Below are 27,274 nucleotides of genomic sequence, written 5' to 3'. Positions count from 1 at the left end.
GGTCGCCTGTCCATGGATGTGCTGGGGGGACTGAGAGGCTCGGAGGAGGATCGCTGGCTGCTGCATGGTTGGGGCTCCAGCTGGTGGGCAGGACAGCTCACCCCTGAGCTCTCTCCAAGACACACATCTGACTGTTGACCACTGTCTCCGCAGGTATGGGTGTCAGTCGGTGAGGAAAGACGACAGCAGCCTCTGTGATGCACGCCCGCAGGAGCCGTGGGGGGCGGCTTTCCGCGCAGCCTCTGCGGTGATTTATGGGAGCCAGGGGCTGCCGGAGAGGGATGTGGATGCTGGCGGCGCGGGGGATTAAATGCCCATTCACGGTGTTATTGACATATAAATTCCCGGTGCCAAGGAGACAGCGAGGGAAGGGACTTCAGGGGCAGTGATGTGGCCCGGGCCCCAGGACATGGACTCGCCTTTGCCCAGATCTGTGCCCCGGGCTCTCGGGAAGCCAGTCGTGGAACTGAAGTCGAGCCCCGGTCCCCAGCTCTCACCATGCCGGCGGCAGCCGCCCTCATGGCTCGGGCAGTGATGGCGAGCGAGGTCCCCGAGTGGATTTCCAGAAGCCGGGAAGACCTTTGAAGAGGTCGCGTGGGCTGCCTGGGCCGGAGAGGGCCGGAGAGGGCCGTGTCGGGCGGCGCGCATGCAGCCCTTCTGCCTGCCTCATTCTCCTCCTCCGTGGATTTGGAAGCATCGCTGAAGGAGAGAGGGATTTTACTCCTGGGAAATGGAACCGGTCTCTGAGCCCGGCCAACAGCAGAAGAGAAAGCTGGTGACCCATGGGCTGGAAGATCAAAAGAGGGTAAGTGCCACAACTGCGACGCTTGGCCTCCGGCGCTGGAGTTGCTCAGCACGATGCGGAGAGCCCGGGTGGCCGTGTCGGGGCAGGACCTGGTTGTCCCCGTTGTGCTCGCTGCTGCGTCTCTCCCGGTTGAGCAGGTGGGGTGGCGGCTCCCGCTCTGGCAGGTCCGGGTGCTGGGCTTGAGGTGGGCAAGGGGACAAGAGGAAGAAGAGAAGGGCGGGGGACAGCATTTGATCCCGGGAGCCAGAAAGTCAAGGATTCCTATGCTTTCACAACCCCGGGAGTTAACAAACCAAAAGCGTCGTGTGGTGCGTCCTCTCCTCCTCTCCTCTCCGTCGAATCTGGGCTTCCTCGCACTGAGGCCCCCTCTGGGATTCACGCACTCTTAGCACCTTTTGGAAATGGGGCTCCTGACAAGCCGTGGTGTCGTTTGAGGTTTTCTCCGTGTGGTCTGCTGGCTCTTGTGTTGACGGATCAAAAACCTATCGGACTCCGGTCTTTGGCCCCATCTGTGAGAATGTCACAGCCGTTTAAAAAGGCCTGTTGAGTGTAGGTCACTTGCTGTCATCGGTGTGAAAGCTGCAGCCACCCAGGACCAGTGTACCAGTTAAAGTTCAACTTGTCTTTAAAAAGCCAGACGTTCGGGAGGCTGGCTGTCTAGGAAGAGAGCTGGAGCTGTGTCTCCCCACTCCCAGGGGGAGTTGCTAGGGCCAGGAGCGGCAAGGGTTAAACACAGCTCAAGCAGAGCCAGAACCTGTGTTAATCTGAAAATAATTTCTGATATTTCCTCGGAAGATGTTGCGGATGGTAGAAAAACTTGTGGTGTTCCCTGTGTGGAGTATTCCCTCTCCTTCTGTGTCTCAAAACCCATTTCTTCCCGGTATGAAATCCACGCGGAGGGGAAAAGTAGCCTTGGAACTTCCCCTAGATTTTAGATGGCTCTATGCGTGTGTGAGAGTGAGTAGGGTTTTGTATGAGGTTTTGCTCTGCATTTCAAGGGATAAAAATAAACGGAAACAGAATTCATCTTATAAGCCTAGATGCTGACTCCATTCCTAAAGAAAAAGATTCCACTCCCGAAACTACACTTCCCAGGACGTAGGAAGAATGCCCACGATCTTAGGCGCCTAGATAAGTAAATTTGTTTTGTGGTGTTTGACTTACTCAGCGTATAACCTACCAGGATTTCTGCAGGAGCTTTCTGAGAGATAGGAGGAAAATTGATAATTGTTGTGAACGGGACCTGGGATTGACTGCATTTTGCTAAGTGTCAGCCAAGTTTGGTATCCAGACACTTAGTGGAGGAACATTTGGGACCTCTGACACTGTAGAAAATTTTAATTGGGCTGGTACACCGAGATAATATGCAATTATGACGGCCTCTCCTTGGCTAGGTGTAGATGTCTGCATTTCCCATCTGTTCTTGGCTCTGGCTGTGTTGGGTCCACATGTACTATGGAGCCTCTGGAAGTGGAATATAACCCCAAGTGAGTCTCTGTGGCAGCTGGGGTAACATCAATTGGTCATGCTCAGCTGACATTCATTTTAACTTGAACTCTAGCCGTCATGGCGATTATTAAATTTATAATGATATATGTAAGATCCATTTTAATGACTCTCCATGCTTGAGTGAGCTCTCACTTGTGCTGGCAAAATAAGGCTTAATAGAGTATTACATTTCATCTCCTACTGAATTTTCCAGGCTGTGGTTGAAACTTTGCTCAGGAGGAGTGAGATCGTTTTTCCTGATAGGCGTCGTGATCCAGTTCTGTGTTGCTCAAGTACAGTTTTACTCGAGTACAGTTCCTGGGCTTCTAGAAATACTGCCTCTTGCAGCGGCTTCTGTTGGCGGCAGCAGCTTCTGTTGGTGTGTGCATGTGTGTGTTTGTGGGTAAACACACACCCCATTTGCGTCAAGTGTGAAGCTAAACAAGCCTCCCGGCTTGCAGCCTGGAATGCCTTGTCCACCGAGCTGAAAGGCGACTCTGCAGTGTTTTGGCTCAGATATCTCGGGTGAGCTGAAAACTCCTCTTTAGGGGGGATTGGCTGAAAATCCAACAAAGGCACAATCAAGGCATCTGCTGGGGAGCTGGGACGTCTCCACCAGCATGCTTAGGTTACCAGGCGTGCATTGGCACCAGATCCTTGTGGCGTTGCTGGCAGTCTGTGCGTGCATGCGTGTGTGCATGCGTGTGTCTGTGTTTGTGTGTGTGAGTGCACCGAGGACAACTGGGGGGAGCTCGGGAGACAAGGCGGAGGGAGAGTGGCTGGCCTCAATTTTGCTCTGTTTCCGACTGTCCTGAGCAGCACACGCCACTTCTCCAGGGTTCGGTTGGTTGGTTTCCTGCAACTCAATGTAACTTGGCCCTTGTTTGGGGTTTCATGTAGTTGGAGTGGCTAGTTCTGGGCTTTTCTGGGTGGTATTTGCCTGTGCTTTCTGTGGTGAAGAGTGCCCAGAGAGTTGGGTTCAAATGCCAGTTGTGTTGTGTGCTGGCTGTGCAACCCCGGGAAAGCTACTTAACCTGTCTGATCTTTAGAGTCTGCATTTTTAACGGCTGATGATGGTATTTAATTACAGGGTTGTTAAGATTAAATGAAATAAAGCTGGTAAGGAATTTGGCACTTGGTAATTATGTAAGAAATGTTCTGTATATTCTAGGGACAGTTTGCAATGTGGGCTTTTTTCCCCTCTTTTTGTTCTTAGAGGGCTGCATGTAATTTTGTTTTGAATCTCAAAAAGAACCCTCAAGTAATACATACTCATTACACGTTCAGACATTACAGAAGAACACAGAATGCAGATGCCTCTCCTCTCTAATTCTACCCAGCACCGATTAACAGTTGGGTATGTATCGCTCGTGACTAGTTTGGGTTTGTGTTTCTTAATAAAAAATGGAATCGCACTGTGCATATTTTTAAGGAACTTGCTCTTTCACTTAATGTAGTGTAGATATCTGAGTCATTATATACACACCTTCTCTGTGCCTTTCCACGACTGAATAGAGTCCCAGTATAGAATGTGCCAAAATTTATTTAATTAATCCCTTAGAGATGCACATTTAGGATGTTTCCAGGTTTTTGTTTTTGCTCCGCAATTTTTTTTTTGGTATAACAAAATTCCTTTATTCATCCTTTCAACAAATATTTATACTAAGTGCCTTCCATGTGCCTACCACTCTCCTAGGAGCCTGGCATAAACTAGACAGACAAGGCCTCTGTCCTGGAGCTCACATTTTAGACCAGAACTGTCCCATATAACTTTCTGCAGTGATGGAAATGTTCTGTTCCTGCACCGAACAAAATAGTAGCCTCTAGCCACAGCGGGCCACGGAGCAATTGATATGTGGCTAGTGTGACTGAGGACCTTAATTTTAAATCTCATTTAGTTTATTTAAACTGAAATAAACACATGTGACTAGCGGCTACTGTGCTGGGGAGTGAGTGCCTCCCTGCACAGTCAGCCATAGGCAAGTAACAACGTCATTTATTTGTGGACAGCGGTTTATGCTCTAAGGAAAATAAATAGGGCATGGTGGTGTAACGGGTGAGGGGAGGGGTGCCTTTCATATTTATAATCATTTCAATTTCCTTTTTAATAGAGGGATGACTTACATCCAGTAAAATGCATGCTGCTTACGTTTACAGCTTGGTGGACTTTTATGCCTCTTATACACCTGTGCAGCTACCCTGCAGATTGAGAGGGAGGCAATTCCTGGCTCCCACGAGGGCCGACCTAGCTGAGCCTAGGGGATGCCTCCCTGAGGGCGCGTCTCTGAGTGGGGACCTCACTGATAAGAAGCAGCTGGCCACGGGAAGATCAGACCGCAGATTTTAGATGTGAGCACGCCCGCTCTCACCCTGCCATTCAGGGGGGTGCCACTCAGAACTTCCCCTGGGGTGACTTATCTTGGCACCACTTATGGACAGTGGGTCTCATGCATGCCCAGCACTTGTCAAATTTAAATTCTGTGCTGAAGTCAGGAAAAAATCTAGAGAGGCCCAGGGCTGCAAATTGCCGTGGAGAGAAATTCAGTGCGGTAAGTATTGTTCAGTGCTGCAAGAACCCACTTAACTAGCATAGATGGGAGAAGTAGAATTTCCCTGACAGACACCTATTGATCAGTCAGGGGAATGACTCTGTGATTGATTTTTCTCTACTCCTCCTTAGAAGTTTGTCCTTCACAGATGGAGCTTTCCCACAGAGGGTGAACACTGTAAAATAAGAATTGTTCAGGGGTTTTTAAGATGCTTGATGACTGAGTGGTGACAAAGATGGTTTAGTGTGAATTCTCCTGGCTGTCAGCTTCTCAGCATGAAAGGCTCCTGGAGACAGTTTTTTAAAAAAAATGACTTTGGAGAGGGTGAACTGAGGCTTAGTGTAATTAAAATCTCCAAGGTTGGCTGAACCGCTGTGGATTGCCAACTCCTGCCCTGCAAAGGGGAGTGTTTTATCCTACTGCCCTATCGGCTTCTCCTCTTCATTTTTTATTAATGGCACCCCCAACTTCCCTGTCACCTGTGGTTGAGCTCGGGATCATTTGGCCTTCTGCTCCCCCCTCCCCTGCCCTCTCCCCTCACCCCCCCCCCCACGACGTTGCCATGCGGGCATCAGCTGCACTTGCTCCATGCTGCTATATATCTGGCAGCTGTCTCCTCTCTGATCTCACTGTCGAGTCTGAGGCTCAGGAATTCTTGCCTGGTTGGTGGCATTGCTTCCTGGCTGGCTCTTTTGTTTCCATTTCTCCTTGGTCCATCCTCCCCTCCTGGCCAGATGACTCTTCCCAGAACCCAGTTGTTACCACCTCATTAAGGATTTCCCCACTGTGTCCTCAGAAGACGCTGTTCCTAGCTCCTGGCACTTTATGCCGCAGCCCCCAATCTCTGGGGTGTCACGGGTAAGAAGAGCCTGAATCTCCTGGGAGGCTTGTTGACCTCAGCTTCAAGCCTGGAGAAGTTCTGTAGCCTCCCTGGGCTGTGTTCCCCAGTGGTATTTACTCATAGGTTGTAGGGTGCTGAGCACCGGGCCTGGCATGGAGTGAGGAAGCAGAAGTGGGGACTGCCCTGGCTGTCATAGTCTCCCGTTGTCTCTCACCCAGTCTTCTTGCCAAACTCTGATTGCTGTTGCACGAACAACCGGTACATTTCCACCCCCCCAAACCCTGAGTCTTTGCTTACACCTTGTGTTCACCTGGAGGTTGCTCCCTTGAGGCCCCTCGCCGTCCTCTGTGAGGAGTGGATCATCCTCACGTTCCTGTGCCTTTCTCAAACGCTGCCAGGGTCGCAGTTCACCATGTTTCTTCGTGCCCCACATGTCCTTTCACACATCATGCCCCTGCACCAGACTGTCGGCTCCCTGGAGACAGCCTCATCCCCCTCTTTATCCGCTGGCACACTGCAGGCTCCCATAAAATACCAGTTGAATATTGTCGCTTTGAGATTCCTCTTTTCCTGTGGTCCTGGAGCCGAATCTACTCTTCTCAAGTGACTGGTTTAATATATCCACTGTTCTAGAAGGAAGGGGGAGAAATAAGATTCAAGGAGATGCTTGGGAGGTCTGTGCGGTGATTGATATGTTTGATTAAGGGAGGCTAGATTGGGCCCGGTGAGTGGAATAGAAAAAAAAAAAAGGCAGGTCTATTGGAGCAATGTTTTAAAGTCAGAAGGAAGAGAGCTTGGGCTCCTGGCTAGAGTAGTCACCAGACTGGCGGAGAGGGCTGAGTCTAAGATGGTACTGAGCTTTAGTACCTTGGTGGCTGGAGGGTCTCCGAGGGGGTTTGAAGTCATGACACCTTCTGATTGCTTATCTTGGCAGGAGGGCTCTTCACTTGGTCTGCACCAGTAGGAGCAAGCAGTTGTTGTTTATTTTCAGACCAAGAAGGGAGTCAACACATGCATATTTTAAGGTCGTTTTCCCAGGCACACATGACTAGATTTAGTGAATTTTTCAGAAAGGATTAAGAAATTAGATCTAATTAAGAAATTAGATTCTAACTAATTAGAGATTAGTTGCCAAAGAAAGAGAAAGCAACATATTGAACAGCCGCTTTGTGCCAGAGAGTGTACTAGGCACCCCTTTGATCTCATTTAGATATTGATATAGATATAAGCAATCCATTTTACAGATACAAGAGCTAGGATGAGGGGTCCTTCTCCAAGGATCCACGGCTTGTTTTGTCTGCTAGACTCCAACACTTCACTCTCATTTCACCTTGCCACTAGGATTATATCTCTAAATTTTTTTGAAAAATATTTTATTTATTTATTCATGAGAGACGCACAGAGAGGCTGAGAAATGGGCAGAGGGAAAAGCAGACTTCTTGAGGGGAGCCCGATGCGGGACTCGATCCTAGGACCCTGGGATCATACCCTGGGCCGAAGGCAGATGCTCAACCACTGAGCCACCCAGGTGTCCCATATCTCTAAAATTTTAAAACCAGATTTTACTTGAAAAGTCATTCTTTCCTTCCGGCCATACGCATGTGCATGCACGGACATGCACACACGCATACACCACAGCAGGACTGGCCTTTGTGATATCTTACAGGTGTTTGTTCACTTGAGAACCGTGTCCGTATTATTCATCACATCAGCGCTACAAGCCACTCCCCACCCAAGGGCGGCCACAGGCTGTAGTGATGCTGAGCCCCAGCAGGGGAGGTCTCCGCCCTGGTGATCCGAGCTCTGGGGTGCTGACCCTGTGGACGGGGCTCTGGACAGATGGATGCTCACCTGTCAGGTGAGGATGCAGCTCCAGGCCCAGCTCCCTGAGTGGCTTTCCTGCTGAGCTGAAAGCTGACTCTTGGGCCAGGGGCCATGTGCTGCCGACCCCCCTTTGGAGTCTGAGGTAGCAGCTGTTACAAGCTGATCTGCCTCCTGCCAGCGCCCTCCTGGTTGGCCTGCGTGTCTTCCTGGCCTGAGTGGAGGGGCGTGGTAACCAAGGGCTCAGAGGACGGATGCTGAAGACCGACCACAACACATTTCACATGTCATTGAAGAGGGTGGGAAGAGACTGCAGCCAGAGGGAGGTCCGTTCAGTCAGTTGGGAGGCCCTCTTCAGGTGCAGGAGAAGGGATAGGAAAGGGGCCAGGCCAATGCCCTGCCTTCATTTCAGTGGAGAGAATGTGAGACAGTACAAGATCAGTCTCATTCATTCATTCATCCCACATGAATTATTATTTACTGAGTACCTACTGTATGCCAGTCAGCCACACGCATGGGCACCAGGGTTATAATGATGAGCTAGGATATGGTCCCCATCTCTGGGCCCTTTTGGTGTCTTGGAGGAGTCAGTCCAGCCAGCAGCGTGGTGACATGAGGTCAGGGGAGGCTTCCCTAGAGGTGGTGGTGGTGATGGTGGTGGGGATTGAGCTCTGTCTCTGCAAGGCCTCATGAGAAGCAGACCGGAGCTCCCAGGGTGTGCTGAATTGTGCAACCCCCCCCCCCACTTTCATATGTGAGGCCCTAGCCCCCAGTGCGACTGTGTTTGGGGGACAGGGCATTTTAATGAGGTAATTAAGGTTAAGTGAGGTCATGAGGGTGGGGCCCTAATCTACTCTGACTGGCATCCTTATAAGAAGAGGAAGACCCACCAGCGAAGTATGCGCACGGAGGAAAGGCCATATGAGGACAGAGCAACAAGGCACTGTCTGCAAGCCAAGCAGAGAGGCCCCAGGAGAAGCTAAACCGGCTGATACCTAGATCTTGGACTTCCAGCCTCCAGCACTCTGAGAAAATACATTTCTGTTTAAGCTACCCTGTTAGTGGTATTTTGTTAGGGTTGCCCTAGCAGACAAATACCGGGGTGCACGGTGGGAGAGAGAGAGGCGGCTAAAGCTCTTTTGTCTACAACAACCGACTAAATCTGTGCCCTAGTATCTAACACACTGCCTGATGCTTGCTGTGTGTTTTGTAAATATTTGTTTAGTGAGCCAAAGCAGGAGTGGAAAGAATGAGGGAGAAGAATGGAGAAGTGGGACAGCCCATGTGAACATTTGGGATTTTATCCTGCAGGTGTTGAGAAATCACTGCGGGCGTCAGAATTTGGGACTGGGTGAAAGTGGGACTCGGGAAGATTTCCGAATAAAGTGGGGCAGATCAGAAGGAGTGAGGGTAGCAGTGTAGGTGGGAGAGGCTGGGGTCAAGGAGACCAGTTAGGAGGCTGAGTAGTAATGCGGGCAGGCGCTCGGTGATAACTTCCACTCTGGGGCGGAGACAGAGGGAAGGGGAAGATGAGCCCAGATACAAAGGGATAGAATTGGAGGAGTAGAACTGGGCCAGCACCTGCGGATGGTTGATTCCTGTCCTGGTGACGTGGAGCCCAAGGTTTAGAGCCTCCCTTCTGTGTCTGGTGGGATGGTGTCCAATAGCCCAGTGGCTCTTTGGATCACAACTCCTTAATGCGCCCTGCATGCGCTGTGATCTCCTGCACCTCCTAAGGCAGCAGGTGATGCCATCCCCATTTGACAGCTGAGGTAAGTGAGGCATGAATAGGTACAGTGACCTGCCCAATGTCACACACCAGCTAAGGGCAAAGATCTCTTGTGCTCTTCTCTTCCAACTTAGGGTCTACTTCTCCAATTTAGGGTCACTTTCCAGGGCGTAAAATTGCCTTCTTCAATCAGCAGAAGTGAATGCTGATGTTTTGTTATTATCATTATTATTATTGCTTAATTTTCAATGGGAAAAAAAGATGACATTTTTTGGACTCAAAGATGCTGGAAAGCTTAGGTTATTTTTTTGGAACTTTAGATGCTAGAAAGTGAACGATAATGCAGGCACCTCCATTTATTTGATAGATTCGGGTAGCCAGCTTTCTGGCTGGTATCCTCTGTGAGTATCTAGGATTGGCATATTGGTGAAAGCCCTTTTATTTAACCGATCTCTTTAAACTTCACTTTTTCCTGTTGGTCTATACTGTATCCCACTCATTCCTTTCTTCAGCTGTCTTAGGTATGGTTTTAAGCAGGAGGGAAAAAGTGGCAATGTCGCCTAGGTTGTTTGGTATTTGTTAATAACACAACCTTGGGACCTTGTTACATTGGGTAATGGACTTACCCTTTTAGCCTGTGCTTCTTCATCATGAAAATTAGAGTGATGATAATAAAACCTTTGGTGAGGATTATGGGATATAATACACTTGAAGTATTTAACACAGTACTTAGCACACATTTAAGTATTAAATGATAGCTATTATAATTCTTCTCCTATGTTTCTCTTTGCTCATTTGGCAAAATCCGTTAAGTGGCATATTTGGGGAATAAAACAGGGGATGAGGGAGGATGGGTGACTGCTGCTAGTTCGTTTGAGTTTACTTTTTTTGCTTAACGGAAGGTCACATAACATTCCTTCTAGTTTAAACTTTGTTACTGCACATCTTTCTAAAAGAAAGTCTGCTTTTCTGCTTTAGAGTGCAGTGAAAACAGTGAAATCTTCCTTTGTGTAGCAATCCTGTAGGAACTACCTTGACCTCATCGTTCCACACACTAAATTACAGTTTATAGGAATCTGGCGTATGGGAATTGGCTAAACCTTTTGTGTGATTCCAAAACAACCCCCCTGCAAATTGCATTTTTACTTGAATATGTTTTACACATTTCATTTATTATGCGTTGTGGCATCCTCTAAAACCTCAGCACCAGGGGGAAAAAATCTGGTTATGTAGAGGTGAGTTCCAATTAATCAAGGTTTTCTATATCCCGTCATAGTTGACTTTGCTCCTAAAGATTAGATCAGATTCTTTTCCATGCCTGCAGTTTGAATCACAGTAATGACATCTCTGACTCCCATCCTCCGGGCATTAATTTTTAATCTTCTCTTTGGGATAATTAGAGAGAGAGAGAGAGAGAGAGAGAGAGAGGGATGTGGGGGCTGGGAAGAGAAAGGGGATGAGATGGCGGATGGCAGAGCAAGAGTGAATGTTTGTATAATGCAGCCTCTTCCAAGGAGGGGAGGGAGCAACTGAAGCTTTGTGTGTACATTCCCAGTTTGTGTGTGTGTGTGTGTGTGTGTGTGTAGGGGAAGCAGAGGCAAGGATCAGGATGGGGGCAAGGTGGCTGATGGGGACAGAGCACGGTGGTTCCTGACATGGGGTCATTTGGGGAATGACCCGAGCTGTGTAACTGTATTGGAGAGGGAGGTCGAGAAGTATATTTAGGCGTATGTGGGGATTTCTCCCTTGGTTAAGCTGAGTAAGTACAGACAGAGTTAGTCAAAGCCTTATCCATTTCCTACATCCACACTCCCTTGAACCTCTGGGGTCACAGTGGGACTTCAGGGACAGGAATCAACCTCTCAATTACAACTGGCAGGGTCCTACTACTTCTCTCATCTCTTGTGCAGTTCTTACAGAAGTACCACTCTGGACATCTGGGAACATAGTGCCTTTATGCTTATTTTTTTTTTATTTTTATTTATGATAGTTACACACACACACACACACACAGAGAGAGAGAGAGAGAGAGAGAGAGAGAGAGAGAGAGGCAGAGACATAGGCAGAGGGAGAAGCAGGCTCCATGCACCGGGAGCCCGATGTGGGATTCGATCCTGGGTCTCTAGGATCGTGCCCTGGGCCAAAGGCAGGCGCCAAACCGCTGCGCCACCCAGGGATCCCTGCCTTTATGCTTAGACTCTAGGTTTTTGCTAGTTTCTTAGGTGAGTGAGTTCCCTCCAGTGCCACCGCCCTCCCCGCCCCCCGCCATGTCCACCAAAGGGTAGACTGTAGATGAGAGGCTCCCCTGGAGTAAGTGATTTTTAGTTTAAGTTAAAATATTTCTCTCTCTCTTTTTCACTGATATAATTAAAGATGTAATAAGCAGAAATCCTCAATGACATGGGAAAATCTTAATGAAAGGCAAAAAGTATCACAAAGAATTGTCGTTCTTACATCTTGTGCACCTCACTCCTGTAAACCTGTGTTTCATCAATTGCGTAGTCTTTCTTCTTCCCAAGCCACTCAGTTTCACGTTTATTTTTATAATCTTAGCTATACTGCATTGTTTGGCACTTGGGAGGGGATCAGTAAATATTTGTGGAATGGATGAATGAATGAATGAATGGGAGTCAACGTCCTGAATGGGTTGGGGGCCAGGTAGAAAGGGAAAGTTACAGCTGTCTCCTGACTCTCTGCTGGACTCGGTGACATAGAGCATAGCATGTTAGAAAGGAGCGGGCTTTAATTGTCTTTGGTTTTGTCATGTGAGAAAGAGTGTCTGGAAGGATTGCTTAGAGGTAAATATCTTGCATTTGTGTGTCTTTGTGCATGGGGTCTCTTAACTGCAAAGACCTAGTTTTATTACGGTGAATCTATTATCTGCCCCCACCTCTGCTCCCAGCAGAGATGTGCCTTTTTTCTTTGAGTTTCCGTGGGTCCATGGTGACAGGTGACCTGGAAGGTCACTTCATTGATGTCTGTGTGAGTTGATCATTCAGAGGTGAGATTAGAGGCAGGGACAGTGGTTCAGATGCACCCAAAGGGCATGTACTGAATAAATAAGCACAAAATATGCCCTTACATATTGCAGCACCATGGGACAAATTATGAGAGCGAGTAATGAGGAGTTAAGGATGGAGACAGTATCCTGTTGAAGCCTGTGGAATGTTCTAAAATGGAGACTAATGACAGAGCCATTGATTAGAAATACCTGGTCCTACCTGGGCCCTGTTTGTCCAGAAGAGAGGGTGTATACTGGTAGGTTTATGGTGCCATTCTTCTTGGTGATTCTTGCAGAGCAATGGGATGGCATTCAAAGGGAGGAGTTTTGTGCAAGAGGCACTGGCTGAGGTTGGTCCTTTGAATGTTAGCCAAGGTGGTTTGATCCTAGTATGACCCAGTGACCTCACTGATCAAAGTGCCACAGTAGACTGCATGCCCCATGCTGTGAATTAGATTATTATTCTACTAATAGTCATTTCTCTCTTGCCAAACTCCTGTGAAAGGAGGGTACTTTCCTGCCCCGCTGGCATTGGACTTGGCCAGTGACCCGCTTGACTAGCGGAGTGTGGATAGAAGCTCAGTGTGCTAGCTCCAAGCATTGGCCTTGAGAGGCATAACTTGATTCCACTTGCCCTTCTGGGAGCTTCTGACTTCTTTGTGAGAAGAACATGTGCCAGCTAGCTGCTGCCATTCCATCCTGAGCCTCAGAAACACAGGAACAGACCTGAGGCAGAGCTGCCCCGGCAAACAACATGTAGACCTGTGAGTGAGAAATAAGTGCTTGTTTTTGTACATTGTTGAGATTTTTTTTTTTTTTTTGCTGGTTGGTATGTAGCCGCAAATGCTGACTAATAACACCCTGGAATCACAGAGACCTTTATTGGGCAAAGTGTGTTGTTATGTGTGATGGTTAATAGTTACCTCAATTGACAAAATACAATAATACAATGGACAAAAAAAAAAATCATTAGATGCAAGGGTTGTTAATGTTTGGTCCTACAGCATTTGCATCAGAATTACCTGAAAAAAAGCAGTTCTGATCCATACCCACCAAATTAGAATGTCTGGGAAGCTGCATTTAAAAATGCATTCGGTGATTCTAATGTGCACTGAAGTTCAAGAACTGCTTTCACAAATGGATTAAAACCTGTGACCACCTCCATTAACACCAAAATCAGAGTCTGCAGGAATGGGTTGGAGGAAAAGCATTTTTATGTAATTGCACGAGCTTTCACTTAAGTTCTCTTAGGGAAAAAAAAAGTCTATTGTTTTTTGATAGTAGAAAGACACATGTGCTTAGGAATCCACAGAAATTTTAATAACCAGTCTTCAGAAAGGACAGGAAGTAAGGCAACTCTAGGTCCTGGCCATTCTTTCCTTCTTGGCTGTCATGTCACCTCTCTGCCTCTGTTGGAACATCCGTTCTTTTCTCTTCTTCCTGACACCTTTCCTCCATTGCTCTCCATAGCTTCTCTCGCTTCCCTCTTAGCTTCAAGGCTGACCTTTATCACCTCTACCCACCATTGCCACCTATCTCTCTCTCTCTTTTTTTTTTCCACCTATCTCTCTCAATATCCCTGTCCACCAAGAACTTCCCTCCGTGTTTCTTTGTTCAGAGTCATGAGATAATCTGATCAGCCCATCTCAACTTGTCCAGTGTGGAAGTGAGCCCAGAGATGGGGGTCAGCCTCTAGATTGGCTACTCATGAGTTCTATGTCTGTTTCTGGGCCAATCAGCTATGGCTTTGGTGAGGCAGGTCACATGGTACATAGCCATGGAGGGTAGAGTCCTCCAAGAGGAGGCATGCACAGATAGGTAGTGGTTCACATCCCTTCACCATTGGATAGAATTTGGTAGAGGAGGCTGGAAGGGAGAAGGGGTGAACAGTCAGGGCAGTGATGGAATCATCTGTTGAATCTCACTGGATTGTCCTTGACTTCACGAAGCTCAGAGCCCAACAGAGTAACCAGGCATTAAATGAATAGTGAAGCAAATCTCTACTTGGGTCCTAAAATTGACAAATGGGATATATCAGGGAAGGTGGAGCTTGCCACAGTGGAAAGCGGGAAGCCAGATGGCACAGTGGAAAGAACTTGTGGCAGTTAGGAAAGTGCAATTAGAACAATCTGGGGTTCAGTCTCTGCCTCAGGAAGTACTGGCTTCTTGATCTTGGGCCAGTTTTTTTTTTTAACATCTCTGAGCCCCACTCAGAGAAAGTGGATACTACTGGTTTCTACCTTATAGGGTATGTTACATGAGATAATGTGTGCATAGCACCTGGCATTTGCACTGGTGCTGACCGAAAGTGAATTCTCCTTTACCCGTCTCTGAGCTCATACTAAGCCATGAGAAGTTGCACTTCATAACTGAGGTCTTAGGGGGTCTGCTTTGGGACCACCGTTCCTTGTCTGCAGAAGTCTGGAGAAGAGCCACACTTTTGAGACGTCTTGGATGCTAATCCTGGCCCATCGCTTGGAGTGACGGTTATGACTGGGCGAGTCTTGCCTCTCCCTGGGCCTCTGTTCCTATTGCACTTGTGTGGGAAATTCTTTGACTCGCTGGTCCAGCCTTTTGCTGGCATCTGGTATGTGGGTCACCTTGGGGGGATCCTTCTGCTCATAAGGTGAGGAAAAGTCCTGGCTGTAGAGCGTCTCCCTCCCCGGCCACCTTCCATGATCCTGAGGCCATTACACTACACCCAGGGAACCAGCTCACCTTGCTGATTGAGATCAAGGGTGCTTGAAAATGGGAGCTCTGTATGCACACGCTGCCCTTTCTCATGGCCGTCAGTCACCGGCAGGGCCAGGGTAGGACTGTAAAGAGGGAACTGGCAAATAAGCAGTTTGCGTTACTAGAACAACATGAAGCGCTTTGCTATGGTAATTGAGAAAAAAATCTATTTTCTGTCCATGTCCCTGGAGTATCTTTCCATTTGGATTCCTAGGAGTCTCCAGATCTTACTATGAACACAACTGAGGAGGCAGAAGGGATTCACCCCCTGGAGTCGAGGTGTAATGAGAATCCTGGGCCCGCGGGATGGTGCCCAACAACGGATGATGGATCTCAGCTAGACTAAGGAGAATGAGGTAGAGGTACAGGGGACCCGAGTGAGGTCAATGCAGATGGGAAAGTAGGAGTGGACTGGAGAGGCCATTGCTGAGGCCTTGGGGTACAGGTGCTTTCAGGACACTTTAACTTGAATCCTTATTTCAATAGGACACGAGAGGGGGCACCATTGTACCCATTTTACAGATAGGAAAATAAAGGCTCAGAGAAGCTAGGTATCTTTCTCTTGGTTCAACAGCTGAGAGCGGTAGACTGGGTGTTAAAGCCAGCTCTGTCTGCATGGCTTCAAAGCCTGTGCCCCTTTCCATCAAACACCATTGATTCTCGGATATTAATATACCACTGACCTGATTTCTGCCATGTGATTATTATCCCATATCTGTCTTTAAATTGACTCACTTAAAAAAAAAATGTAGCTTGTCACAGGATAACATAAGTGAAATCCTGGATTTGATGGGCTACTTATTTCTTCTTTCTAATATTCATAAAACCATGGCCCTGACATTTTAATTTTTTTTCATTTTACAATTTTTAAAGATTTATGTATTTATTTGAGAGAGGAAGAGAAAGAGCGAGGGAGAGTGTGTACTGGGGAGGAGCAGAGGGAGAGGGAGAGGGAGAGAGAAACTCAAGCAGACTCCGATCTCACCACCCTGAGATCATGACCTGAGCCAAAACCAAGAGCCAGATGTTGAAACCCAGAGTTGGATGCTCAACCAACTGAGCCACCCAGGGGCCCCATGGCCACAGACATTTTTACAAAGGAACCTCAGTTTGGGAAACAGTGTCCTGTACATAAATAACAATGTAACAACAGTAACACCTCCCAAGTGTTGAACACTTACCAAAAGCAGCCTATCCTAGCGGAGGAGAACACAGGCTCTGTGGTCAGCCCTGGGTTTGAAACTCAAACCTGCCACTTCCTTGTTGTGGGACTTTCAGTGACCTAGTTAGCTCCTCTGTACCTCAGTTTCCTCATCTGTACAACGGGGATGGTAACAACCTTCTAGAGCTGTCTTGAGAACCCAGTAGGTTAGTAACACTTAGAAGAGTGCCTTGCACTTAACTGAATGCCGTGAAGTATTAGCGATTATTCATTCATTTATCCAATCATCCATATATTCGACAGCTAATATTTGAACATCAGAGACCATTCTGGTATAATCTTCTCAGCAATCCCAATGATGTGGGTATTACTATTGCTGCCCTCTTCATTTTACAGATAGGAAAACTTAGCGGGTGTAATTTCCCCCGGTTTCCCACAGCTCGGATGTGCAGAAGCTGAAAATCAAGCCCAGGTATATTTAAAACTCTGCTACCCACAAAACGCTTCTTCTGACCCCAAATGTGGGTTGTGGGATTTTTTTTTTTTTTGACGCCAGGTTTTTATTTTATTTTCCCCCCACACTGACCAATTCTCTGACACCAGCTGGGTATCCTTCAATTCAGTTGAATTCTGACACTACCTACCTGGAGTTAGTGTCAGACCTCACAAGTTTAGGGCTGGGTCCCACAAGACTGCCCCTGCTTCGGATGCCAATTATAAGTCCAGACCACCCGTACGTCTGACCAACCAGCGTTAGATTGTGGGTTCCTGTGATCCTCTCCTTGGGTTCGATAATTCGCGGGAATGGCTTACAAAACTCGGGAGAACGATTTTACTATCGTCAGCTTATTATGAAGGATACAACCACCAAATGGAAGAGATGCATAGGGCAAGGTGTGTGAAAGGGGTGTGGAGCTTCCATGCCTTTTCTGGGTGTGCCACCCTCCCATCACCTCAATGCGTACACCAACTTTGAGGCTCCCCAAACCCCATTGCTCAGGGATTTTTATGGAGGTTCCATTGCATAGGCACAATTGATTAAACCACTGACCATGGAGAGTAAGTCAGTCTCCAACCTCTCTTCCCTTCCTGGAGGTTGAGGGGCAGGGGGTTAAAAGTTCCAACTCTCTAATCACATGGTTGGTTTCTCTGGTAACCAGCCCCATCCTAAAGCTACCTGCCCCCCCCCCAAGAGTCATCTCATTAGCACCTGATTAGCTGATACCCAGGTATACCGCATCCCTCTCAGGAAATTCCAAGGGTTTTTGAAGCTCTGTGCCAGGAGCTGGGGATGAGGGCCAAATATGTATTTCTTATTATATCACAGTGTCATAGAAGCCTTAGCTGTTTTGTTTTAATTTACTCTGCCATCTGCCATTACTGCCTCCCCGTGAAGGGAAGCCCTGCTTCCCAAAAGAGCGATGCCTACCCACTTATTTCTCAGACACATGGCCAGACTTCATCCTCTCGGGCCGACTGAACCTCCTCGCCTAGTTTTCTGAAAGCAGCCAGGGGCACCCTGTCTATCCCTGTCTTCCAACTTTGGTTCTAGTTGTGTGTGCGTGGGTCTTCCGCTACTGTTCACCTGTTGTGACCACAGCATCTTTGCATCCCCCACAGTGTGCACCCAGAGTCCTGGAGCCCCTGCACGTGGTGGGCAGTTGACACGTGTGGGCCCAGTGACCTGAGCCAGGCAGATGCTCCCATAGCAGTAAGCATGGATGCTAACAAAGCCTCGTCCACAGGCAACTTGCTTTCCGAGGTACAGGAGTTAAAGACCTGTTTTCCATTGTAGAAAATCATGGCCTCCTTTACAGATGCCACTCTAGAGCTCTTTCACTCAGAACTTTAGAAAATTGTGGTCTCTTGTTACTTTGGATGAATTTGTTCAATATGCAAAGCGAGGTTTACCCTACAACAATGTTTTTTGACTTTTTATCGCCTTTCATAGGAAGATCTCTGGGCAAAATCTTATCATTAAGCACACCTGAGATTCCTTTTGAGGGCAAGAACTTCACCTCTCTCCTTCTTTTGGAAAGAATGAACTAGAAATGATCCTACGTGAGGTGTTTTTTCCAGGACTGGTTTTCCTCAGGGAAACAGAGGTGTTATCTGTCCGCTGTACCATATCGCCCCCTTTTCTCCAACCAGCCACCCCTAGCCACTCTCCAAGATTCGCCTCCACTTGAAACAGTCCCTGTCTCTTCTCTCTTGTTCTTTTCTTTTTTTAAAAGATTTTATTTATTTATTTGGGGGGAGTGGGAGAGAAAGGGGGCAGAGGGAGAGGGAGACAGGCTCCAGCAGACTCCACAGTAAGCACAGAGCCCAATGTGGGTTCAGGCCCAGGACCCTGAGATCATGACCCACCCAGGCTCTCCTCTCTTGTTCTTCTCTGACTCTATTCAACTCTCTCTTTCTTTTTCCTACCTGGCCCTTTATTTCATTGAGTCGCATGTGGGTTAAGACCATGAGCTTGGAGTTGAACGGTGGAGTCGAACGATGAAAATCTCTGCTCCGTGGCCTTCACAAAGGGACTTCATCTCTCTGCCTCACCTTACTTCTCTGTTCAGTGGGAAAAACAATAGCGGTCATATCCTGACCCTATTAGGATCAAATGAGATAATACAAATGTTTAGCGGGTACCGGGTAGATGGTAACTATCCAGGAAATGCTGACAGGAGCAGAGACGGTGGTAGTGATGGGAGCTGGATTCCCAGCTAGAGTGTAAGATGCTGGAGAGCAGAGACTGAGTCTCGTTTTTGTCTTTATCCTCCAGAGTTGGTCATAGGCCACGCTTATAGCAGTGCTCCATAAATACCAGGGGACTTAAAGAAGCTACAAATTTCAAGCTTTCCCTTATTTCTGCTGAATTAGAATTGTATTTAAATAAATTTAATGTTTGCCCGGTACTTAGACCCTACAGAGGGCACGTGTCAGTGATTAAATAAAGGGTCTATTCACAAGTGTTTATCTTCTTAGAGTAAAAAAGCACCTGACTAAACCTGCTTCTGCGCTTGGCCAGCTAATGCAGAGTGTAAGCCCGGAGGGAGAGCCACCCTTGCTCTTTTAGTGTGAACTGAAGCAGGTCTTGTTCTCCAAGCAGCCAGAGAATTAGGAGCAGCTCTGAGAATGGGGAAGTCCTGTGGGAGATGCCAATAACCAAAATTATCTCTCATTTCAGCGGCCACTCACAAGATCCCCACCTGGCTCCTTCCCCTTGGGGGCTGACCTCTCTCCCCTGTGCCCGCACAATGGGCCCAAAAGGGCTGAGGAGGGAGCGGTCATCAGGGGTCGGGTTACCATGAGGCATGATGTCAGGAGACTGTGGCTCCCCGGAGCTCAGGGCTGGTGGTGCAGAGAGGCAGCAGCGGCGCCTGAGGGCTGTACATGCCCCATGGAGCCCTTCTAGGTCTGCAGCTCTGGGAGGTCAGAGGGAGGGCTGTCGAGGGGCGCCCCTCACTTGTAGGGGAGCCAGGGCTGCTCTCTCTGCTCAGTTCGCCTAGGAGCGTTGCGTTTCTGCAGCTTTCCCTGTGAGGCCGGTTTGCAGAGGGGAGCCAGGAGCTCCTACCTGGACAAGAACGTGGGTGTTGAGTTGAGGAAAGGCTTCGGGTCCCTGGGATGGGCTTGCTCCAGTGGCCATTGGTGGGTGGGAGGCAGACGGATGTCCTGGGAAGAGCTGGATCCACAACCCAACAGACCCCTGGGCTAGGACCCTATCCAAATTGCTTCTCGGCTCTGGGCCTGTTTCTTCATCTGTAAAATGGGGAGAAAAATGCTTTTCAGAGAACACTGAGATCGTCTAAGGCATAGTGAGAGCTTGATACATAGCAGCTCCTTGCTACGCCCGACTCTATCCCACTACTCCCAAATATTAAACAGACAACTAGCTAGGGTTTAATAAATAGCTATAGTTTAGTAGCTGCTAGACTGTTCCAACCATGGCTTGTGTCAGCTATGCACTTTTTGTTTGGGGCACCATTGAGGGCAGGTTTCTTAGGTCTGGTTGGTTTCCCCCCTTTGATATTTGGGGCTTTAAATCTGTAGTCATTGTTGTGCACACAAGGACCCTGAGGCCCAGAATTGTCATGCCCAGAGGCACCCAGGCCCAGGCCCTGAATCCTTGTCACACAGCACCATCTGTAATTTCTTGACCCCTCACGATCTTCTCACAGCCTCTAAGCATTTGTATTTGCTGTTCCCTCCGTAACCACCTACTGACTATGCTAGATCTTTTTGTCCTCCTTGAAGATTCATATCAGGAGTCGCTTCTGGGAAGCCTTCTCCGGCCACCTTCTTCCTAGCTGGGTTGGGGGCCCCTCCCCTGTACTTCCAGGGCCCCTAGAGCTGACCCCTGTGGTGGACTTCTCACACTTCATTGTGGACAGCTGTTTCCTTATCTGTCTCTCCTACTTAGGAATGAGCTTTTCAAGGATTCAGGCCAAGTCTTACTTGTTCGTGTATTTCTGGCCTCATATCTGGCACATTGTAGGTTCTCTAAGAACTTTTCATGCAGTGAATGAATCAGTGAATGGACAAATAGCAAAGATATAGGGTATTGCCTATGATGGTAGCTTTTTCAGAAAGCCTCCAATAGGCTCTATTAAATAAGATGACATACCTCCAGCCCACCTGCCCTTGGAGGCTTCTCTGCCTCCCTGTGGGATGGTATCCCCCCTAGTAACCCATCCTGCCTGAGCTGTGTTTCCATCCTTGTGGGCCTAAGGACTGGAAACCTTCCCAAAGTGAAGCTTAGAGAGGCCTGATATTTAGGGTCTGTATTAAAGACAGCCCCAGCGGCTTTCTCGTGGCTCCGTCCTTGACTAACGGCCTTACAGGGGCTGAGTTCCCAGAAGACACAGTAATGGAGACATCATTCTATTGCACTCCAGAGCTTAGCATAAATAATCCTGGTGTGCATTCATTCATTCACTCATGCATTCATTCAATGCGTTCAATGCATTTCTCCTCCCATTAGGAAACATAATCACAAAGTGACTGTATATAACTTTATCTCTCACGTGGCTCTGGTGTCACTCAGAGTAGGCAATTAGATTTTTCCCAAAGGCCAGATTTAGGGGTCAGGAGGGCAGGCTGATGGAGCATTGACAAGTACTCTGATGTCAGCTTTAAAACATGCAGGAGAGTCCTGAAGAAGTAATATGCCCACCCACCCCCGCCCGGCCATACACATGCTCCCAACCTCCAGTAGCAGGTTCAGGGATGCAACTCTTCTCTTCCCTTCCCCAGGGCAGGGAACAGCCAGCCAGACCCAGAGGCCCTGCAGGATTTGAAGCCCTGAGAATGGTGGCCATGATAATTCTGCTCTCCTACAGACACAAATAAGCAGGCTTCCTCCTTCCAAGCCAAACCTTCTTGTTCATCTTTGGGTAGAGTCAAGCAAACCGGTAGGACCCTGAATGGGGCTTAGCTCCCCCCACACTTCAGCAGGATTGTGAGAAGCTGGACCTGGGGATGTGTGACCTTGGAAGAGTCTTTTTGCTACTGTGAGCCCCTGCTTTCTCATCTGTATGACGAGGCTAGGTAATTCCAGTCCCCCCCGCCCCTTGTAACATTGTTTGGAGGATGAAATAGGTCATGCTTGTGACAGTGAAAAGGAGACTGACAGCTCATGTTCCTTGGGTGCTTCTTTAATCCCAGACACTGTTTCCATTTATAAATGAAAGACCTGAGACTCGGGGAAGTGAAGTGCTTTGCTCAAAGCCACACAGCAAATAAATAATAGCGCATGGATTTGTTGTTTGTCTTACCAGAGCCTAATCTTTTCATTGTTCTGCCATTTCATGTTTAAGCTGTGTGACATTGGGCCTTCCACTTGCCTCTCTGGTCTTGAGTGTAGCATCTGAAATGAGAGACTTGGTCTAGATTAGTGCTAAAATTCCCTTTTGGCTTTACATTCCGGCTTTCATTTTAACAAAGGGTGCATGCACGCACCACCCTGTGACTCTTGCTTCTTCTAAGTCCGGTGTCTTGAGCATGAAGGACCTGACCGTTTGTAGCCTCTAGCCAAGAAAGTGTGCTGGAGGAGCAAGCAGATAGCAACGCACATCTAAATAGCAGAGCCGAGCCTGCCTAAGTGGGAAATGGATGTTGTAATACAAAGGCAGTTAGCGGGGTCCTTGGAGGTTTCAGCAGGATGTAATTATGGTTCTTTAAAAAAAGGCTCGCATATGTTTTTGAGCAAACTTAACAGATGCCCGGATGTCATGTCTGTATTCTTTAGGGAGTCTAGGATGACTAATTTTCTACAGCAAGTTTGCATAGCACATTGGAGCGACCCATTGCAAATCAATTCCTAGGGTGCAACTTAATGAAAGCTTTCATTGACGATTCAGATTAATAATCTAAGAACCTTTATAAAATGACCACAACTTCGTTTCTGCCTGGTGTTCTCTGTGTTTGATAAACTAGATGGATCATCCTCTCTGCAGCTATAGTTTAACGTGAGCCCTTTTTCCATAGCCACGCCTGTTTACAGGGATTGAGGGTTTTAACGCTGTGTGGTTCACTTCTGGTGCAACATCCTTTGCAAACTTTGGGGACTTCCTCAGAGATTTTCTTTGTGCTGTGCCCTTGGGAGACCTTCTTGATGGTTTTGCTACCATTTGTGTGCGATGTGTGCGTGCGTGCGTGTGTGTGTAGAATTAAATGCACATCGATTCTAAAGAATCAATGCCCAGTTAAGGCAGTTTGGGGGCCATTTCCAGACCCCAGCATACTTTATCTGGAAAAGTCTTTTGGAAACCCATGCCCCACCCCTCCGCCCCCTGGGGCTGTTGAGAATATAGAGCACCTGCATCAGGAAATCGAAAGGTAACAAGCCTAGTTTCCTTCAGTGGGCACCTTGACATCTTTTCCCTCGTTGGAGCTCTAACCAGTCTGATATATTTCCAATTGAATTTTTGGCAGCGAGTGATTCTTGTTCCCAAGACCAGGTTGAGGCCTTCTGGGTTCACTTCTCTGTACTGGTTGCCTTGGAGCCAAGACGTTTTCCCCATAATAATAATAAACAGTTGAAAACAGTTGAAGAGAGAAGCCTCGCACGTGTCCAGCTTGGGCAGAATATCAGCCTTTCAGTTGCCTCCAACTATTCATAACCCTCCATAATTTCATTGCCATAGATTCCCCCTCCTCCCCGACGCGCTCTCTCATTGGCCTATTGCCCATATCCCGTAATTGTGCCCGTAACCCCCCTGACCTTTCCTTTGCTGAACTTGATTAATAATGTACTCGACACATTTCCCTGTTGCATCAAATACCAATTTGGCCTGAATGGGTGAAAGAATGGCTAATGAGGAAATGGTTAAGTCTTCTTATTGGACAAGTCTTTTCATTGAGCTGGTCTTGGGAGATGGGGGAAGCGAGGGAGCTGCATGATAACATTTTGTTCAGCAAGTTTTTCTCAAACTCTGCTGCAGAGTCTGATTCTAATTACCCAGATGCAGCTTTTGTGCAGGAGAGAGTATGTCATCTGATATCAGGGGACTCTGAGCAGTAGAGGCCTCATGTGACATCGCTTGGTGGCAGGTGCTCGCCCGCTTCTCAAATGTTTCTGCTAAATATTTTGGACCGAAAGGAGAGTAATTACAACAGGGATTCGAGTATATATTTAGGAAGGAAGGGGGAGAACCGTCCTCTCTTTCCTCCGAAACTTTCTTTGTGTCCTGAAATGACCCAGGAATGTGCTAAGTCAGAGGATGGAGTTGGGTAAGCATGGAGGAGGACATGGCGCCGGCACTTGCTGACTCTCCATCCTGCACAGATACATCATTTGCAGTTGCTTCAAAGGCTGGGTTTGCTGACAGTTAACGCTAAGGGGACATGTGCCAGGAGAAGTGGCTTCCAAGCTGTGTAACAGCAGTCAGCTGGGCTCTCCAACTCTGAGTTTTGGGTAGACTCTGCAGCTCCTTGGGAAGAGGCACTGCCTTGAGATACCCATAACCCCAGAGAATGTCAGTGATGGAGGATCTTTGAGACCCTATAGACCAAGCCCCCATTTTACAGATGGAAGACTGGGGTGGGGGGGGTGGTCCTTAAGCACATTGTCTTGTATGATCCTTGCCATTATTGGAAAAGAACTGCAGAAAAGTGGAAACAACTTCGTTAACCAAGTTTTATTGCACACTTATTGTTATCATGTGTTACTCCGTACTAAAAATTCCATGTGCGTTATTTCATGTAATCTTCAGAAAAACCCCGGCTGGTAGGTACTGTTTCTCATCCTCACTTTACTGATGGGGCAATGTGGTTTTGAGACAGTAACTTTCAGAGGAGCCTGCACCCAAACCTCACCACCTGATGCCAGTCTTCATTCCGAATCACCATGTTCTTACCACCTTCTGACTGAGCCTAGTTTAGCTTCCCCTCGTTTTCTAGGTAAGGACACCGCTAACTCCCAAAAAAAACAAAGAGAAGCAACTTGCCCAAGGCCACTCAAATAGTGGAAAATAATTGTTATTGCTATTGAAAATACCTATTGAGCGCTTAGGGTGTACCAGAGAGTGTGCTGTGTGCTTTCCATTTTCTCATTTGATTTTTACCACGGTTCGAAAAGGAGGGAGGTACCATCAGGTGAGGTAATCGAAAGCTGGGGAGGTTAAGGGTAACTTGTCTGGTGATTAGTTAGTTGGGATTTCAGCTCCAAAATTCAGTTCTCCTAATTCTAGTTTGTGAGGCCTGGCATCTCAGCATCCTACACACACCCATTTCCATATCTCACTCAATCCTCGTGGTAGCCCTGGAAAGCCAGGGCTTTCCAGGAGCCAGGAAACCTGCGTATAATCCTAGCTTTGCTATTAAATGCATCACGTGCTTTCAGGTAAACCAGTTCCCCTCTGTCTCAGTTTCCTTGTTTGTAAAAGCGGGGTAGCATCCTATTTATGGCCACAGATCTTATGAAACCATGAATGTGCATGTGCTTCCCCAGCTGAAAAGTGCTCAACGAGGGATTATTTTGGTTCTTTCCATTAGGTCCCTTTATCCTTTGAAGTCTGGCAGCTTTCTCTGGTGCTCCATCCATTCAGATCACCACTGGAGGGCTCACATTTGTTGTGAGTTAGATGACAGCTGGGTTTGTATTTTCTTCGGATGGAGCGTGGCCTGGATCTTAAATGGTTGTCAGCGAGACCTTTTCTAGCTGCTCAGAGGGACAACAGAGCTGGGCTGCCATTGCTTCCTCCGGATGTCTGTGGATGCCTGCAGAGGGGAGCGGGGGGGCCTCCAGCACCAAGTCCCCATGTCTCCGAGCTTGAAGGATGGTGCACAAAAAAGAATGGCTCCACGCTGAGTGAGCCTGAACCCTGCCTCAGAATCCCGGCCCGCCGCCCGAGCTGGTGGAAAGGCCAGGCCTGTGACGTTTGGGTAATAAGCAATGCTGAGAAGTGGCTGCAGATACCAGGTTTCAGGTCCTCCCTGCTGCGGCAGCAGCGTATCGTAAACATTTCACAACATTTGGCCATTTGGGCTGTTGGGGTTTCTAAGAGAAATTCGTGTTAATCCTAACCAGTCTTTTTTTTTTTTTTTTTAAACTGGGGTGGGGAATACTGTTTCTTTCTCCAGTCTCTGCTGATTTCCCCCTCATCTGAAATCCTGTGCTACCGGATTCTCTCTGAAACTAGAGGAGGCAGGTAACATTTTCGAGAGTCCTCTCTTTGCTGGACACTGTGCTAAAACTTTAACCTATGTTACCCTGTATCATTCCTGCAAAACCAGATCACTCTCTCTCCTTGCAATATTCACATTCTCTTGCTTTTTCTGCCATACTAATGGTTTCACCTCATTAGTCCAGTTTCACCTGAACTAATAACGTTCAGCCTCTTTCATTGGCTCTTTCTCTGAATGTCACGTGCCCCTAGGCTCAGTCCTCAGTCCTTTTTTTCTCTTCTCGAGGACTTCATAGGTGAGCTTGTCCAGCCCTTAGGCTTTACTTTCCATGCTTGTTGTGTTAACATCTGTGTATGTCTCCAGACCCAAGTGTACACCTGTGCCCCGGGCTCATACACCCCACCTGGAAGTCTAAAAGAAAGCTTTGCTTCTGCCTGCCTCTTCACCCTCTTTTCACTTACCATGAGGCACAATGACCTTTGGGCCATTCCTTGAACCTGTCGGTGACTTCCATACCTTAAAGTCTTTGCACCTGCCGTTCCCCATGCCTGGAAACGCATGGCTGCCTTGCCCTCCCTTCAGGGCACCCCCCCTGAAAGATGTGGACTGGATACGTCACCCAAACCAGCCCCCCCTGCATGACCCCCACTTCCACTCTGTGCCTGTACCCTGCCCTTGTTTTTTGGTCAGAGCACTTACCCTATCTACAGTGGCATCGCATGCTGATTTGTATACTTGTTTGCTGATGGTCCCTCCCCCCACCATGTAAATCCACAAAGGCGAATGCATTATCCTGTTCACCTCTGTACCTGGGATGTGGCTGCACGTGGTCAGGGGCTGATGAATGTTCGTTAGATGTCGAATGAAAGAATCACAAGAGAAGTAAGGTACCCAGTTTTATAGGTGAGCAAGTGGAGGCTGAAGGATGTGATAAACCCCAAACCACAGGCTTTTTTCCCCCCTCAGAAAAGGTATAATGGTTTTAATCAAGATCACCTACATGATAACACTACATTGAGTTATTCTGATAATAATTTATATTGTCAAATTAATTATGATCATATCAAATGTATTATCAAGTCCTTAAACAAGGATAGATCTCTCTTGGCTGCCCAGACAGCAAAACTCAGTATGTGCATTTCATAGCAATGCGGGTAGTGTATTATGACCATAATTTACCACACGTATGACCAATCTGTTTTTACCCCTGAAACATACACTTTTCTGACTTCACAAATAATCTCGTTGTCTTATTTATTATGTGTACAGTAATTGGCACTTGTAACTCTTTGTCAGCTCCAATAGATGGCCATTTATCTAGGAATCTAAATACTCGATGCATTCAAAGATAATTTTTCTTAAAAGGTCTTTAAAAATAATGATCTGTTTATACAAAACCCCTCGTCACTGTCCTCGCCTAAGGATGATTTGTCACAGTGCCTGGTGCAGGATAATGGGGGTGACCTAGGGTCAATTGGATGGTCCTGGGGCACCATGGTGTATCCTCCCGTGGCACATAGTTGA

The 27,274-nt window shown here is 47.7% G+C and overlaps 1 protein-coding gene across 1 annotated transcript in view; it reads left to right on the top strand.

The window, feature by feature from the left end:
* Nucleotides 1-263: 263 nt before the first annotated feature.
* Nucleotides 264-27,274, top strand: part of NAV2 (neuron navigator 2) — a 724,598-nt gene continuing 697,587 nt past the window's right edge. Inside the window, exon 1 of the mRNA XM_055317510.1 lies at nucleotides 264-805. Coding sequence (XP_055173485.1) covers nucleotides 731-805 — 75 coding nt within the window. The 5' untranslated portion in view covers nucleotides 264-730. The remainder of the gene's footprint in view (nucleotides 806-27,274) is intronic.

The sequence above is a fragment of the Nyctereutes procyonoides genome, unplaced genomic scaffold, assembly GCF_905146905.1.
Source record: "Nyctereutes procyonoides isolate TBG_1078 unplaced genomic scaffold, NYPRO_anot_genome, whole genome shotgun sequence".
NCBI lineage: Eukaryota > Metazoa > Chordata > Mammalia > Carnivora > Canidae > Nyctereutes > Nyctereutes procyonoides.
Note: the sequence above shows the minus strand (reverse complement) of the source record. Positions and strands in the feature narration are given on the sequence as shown.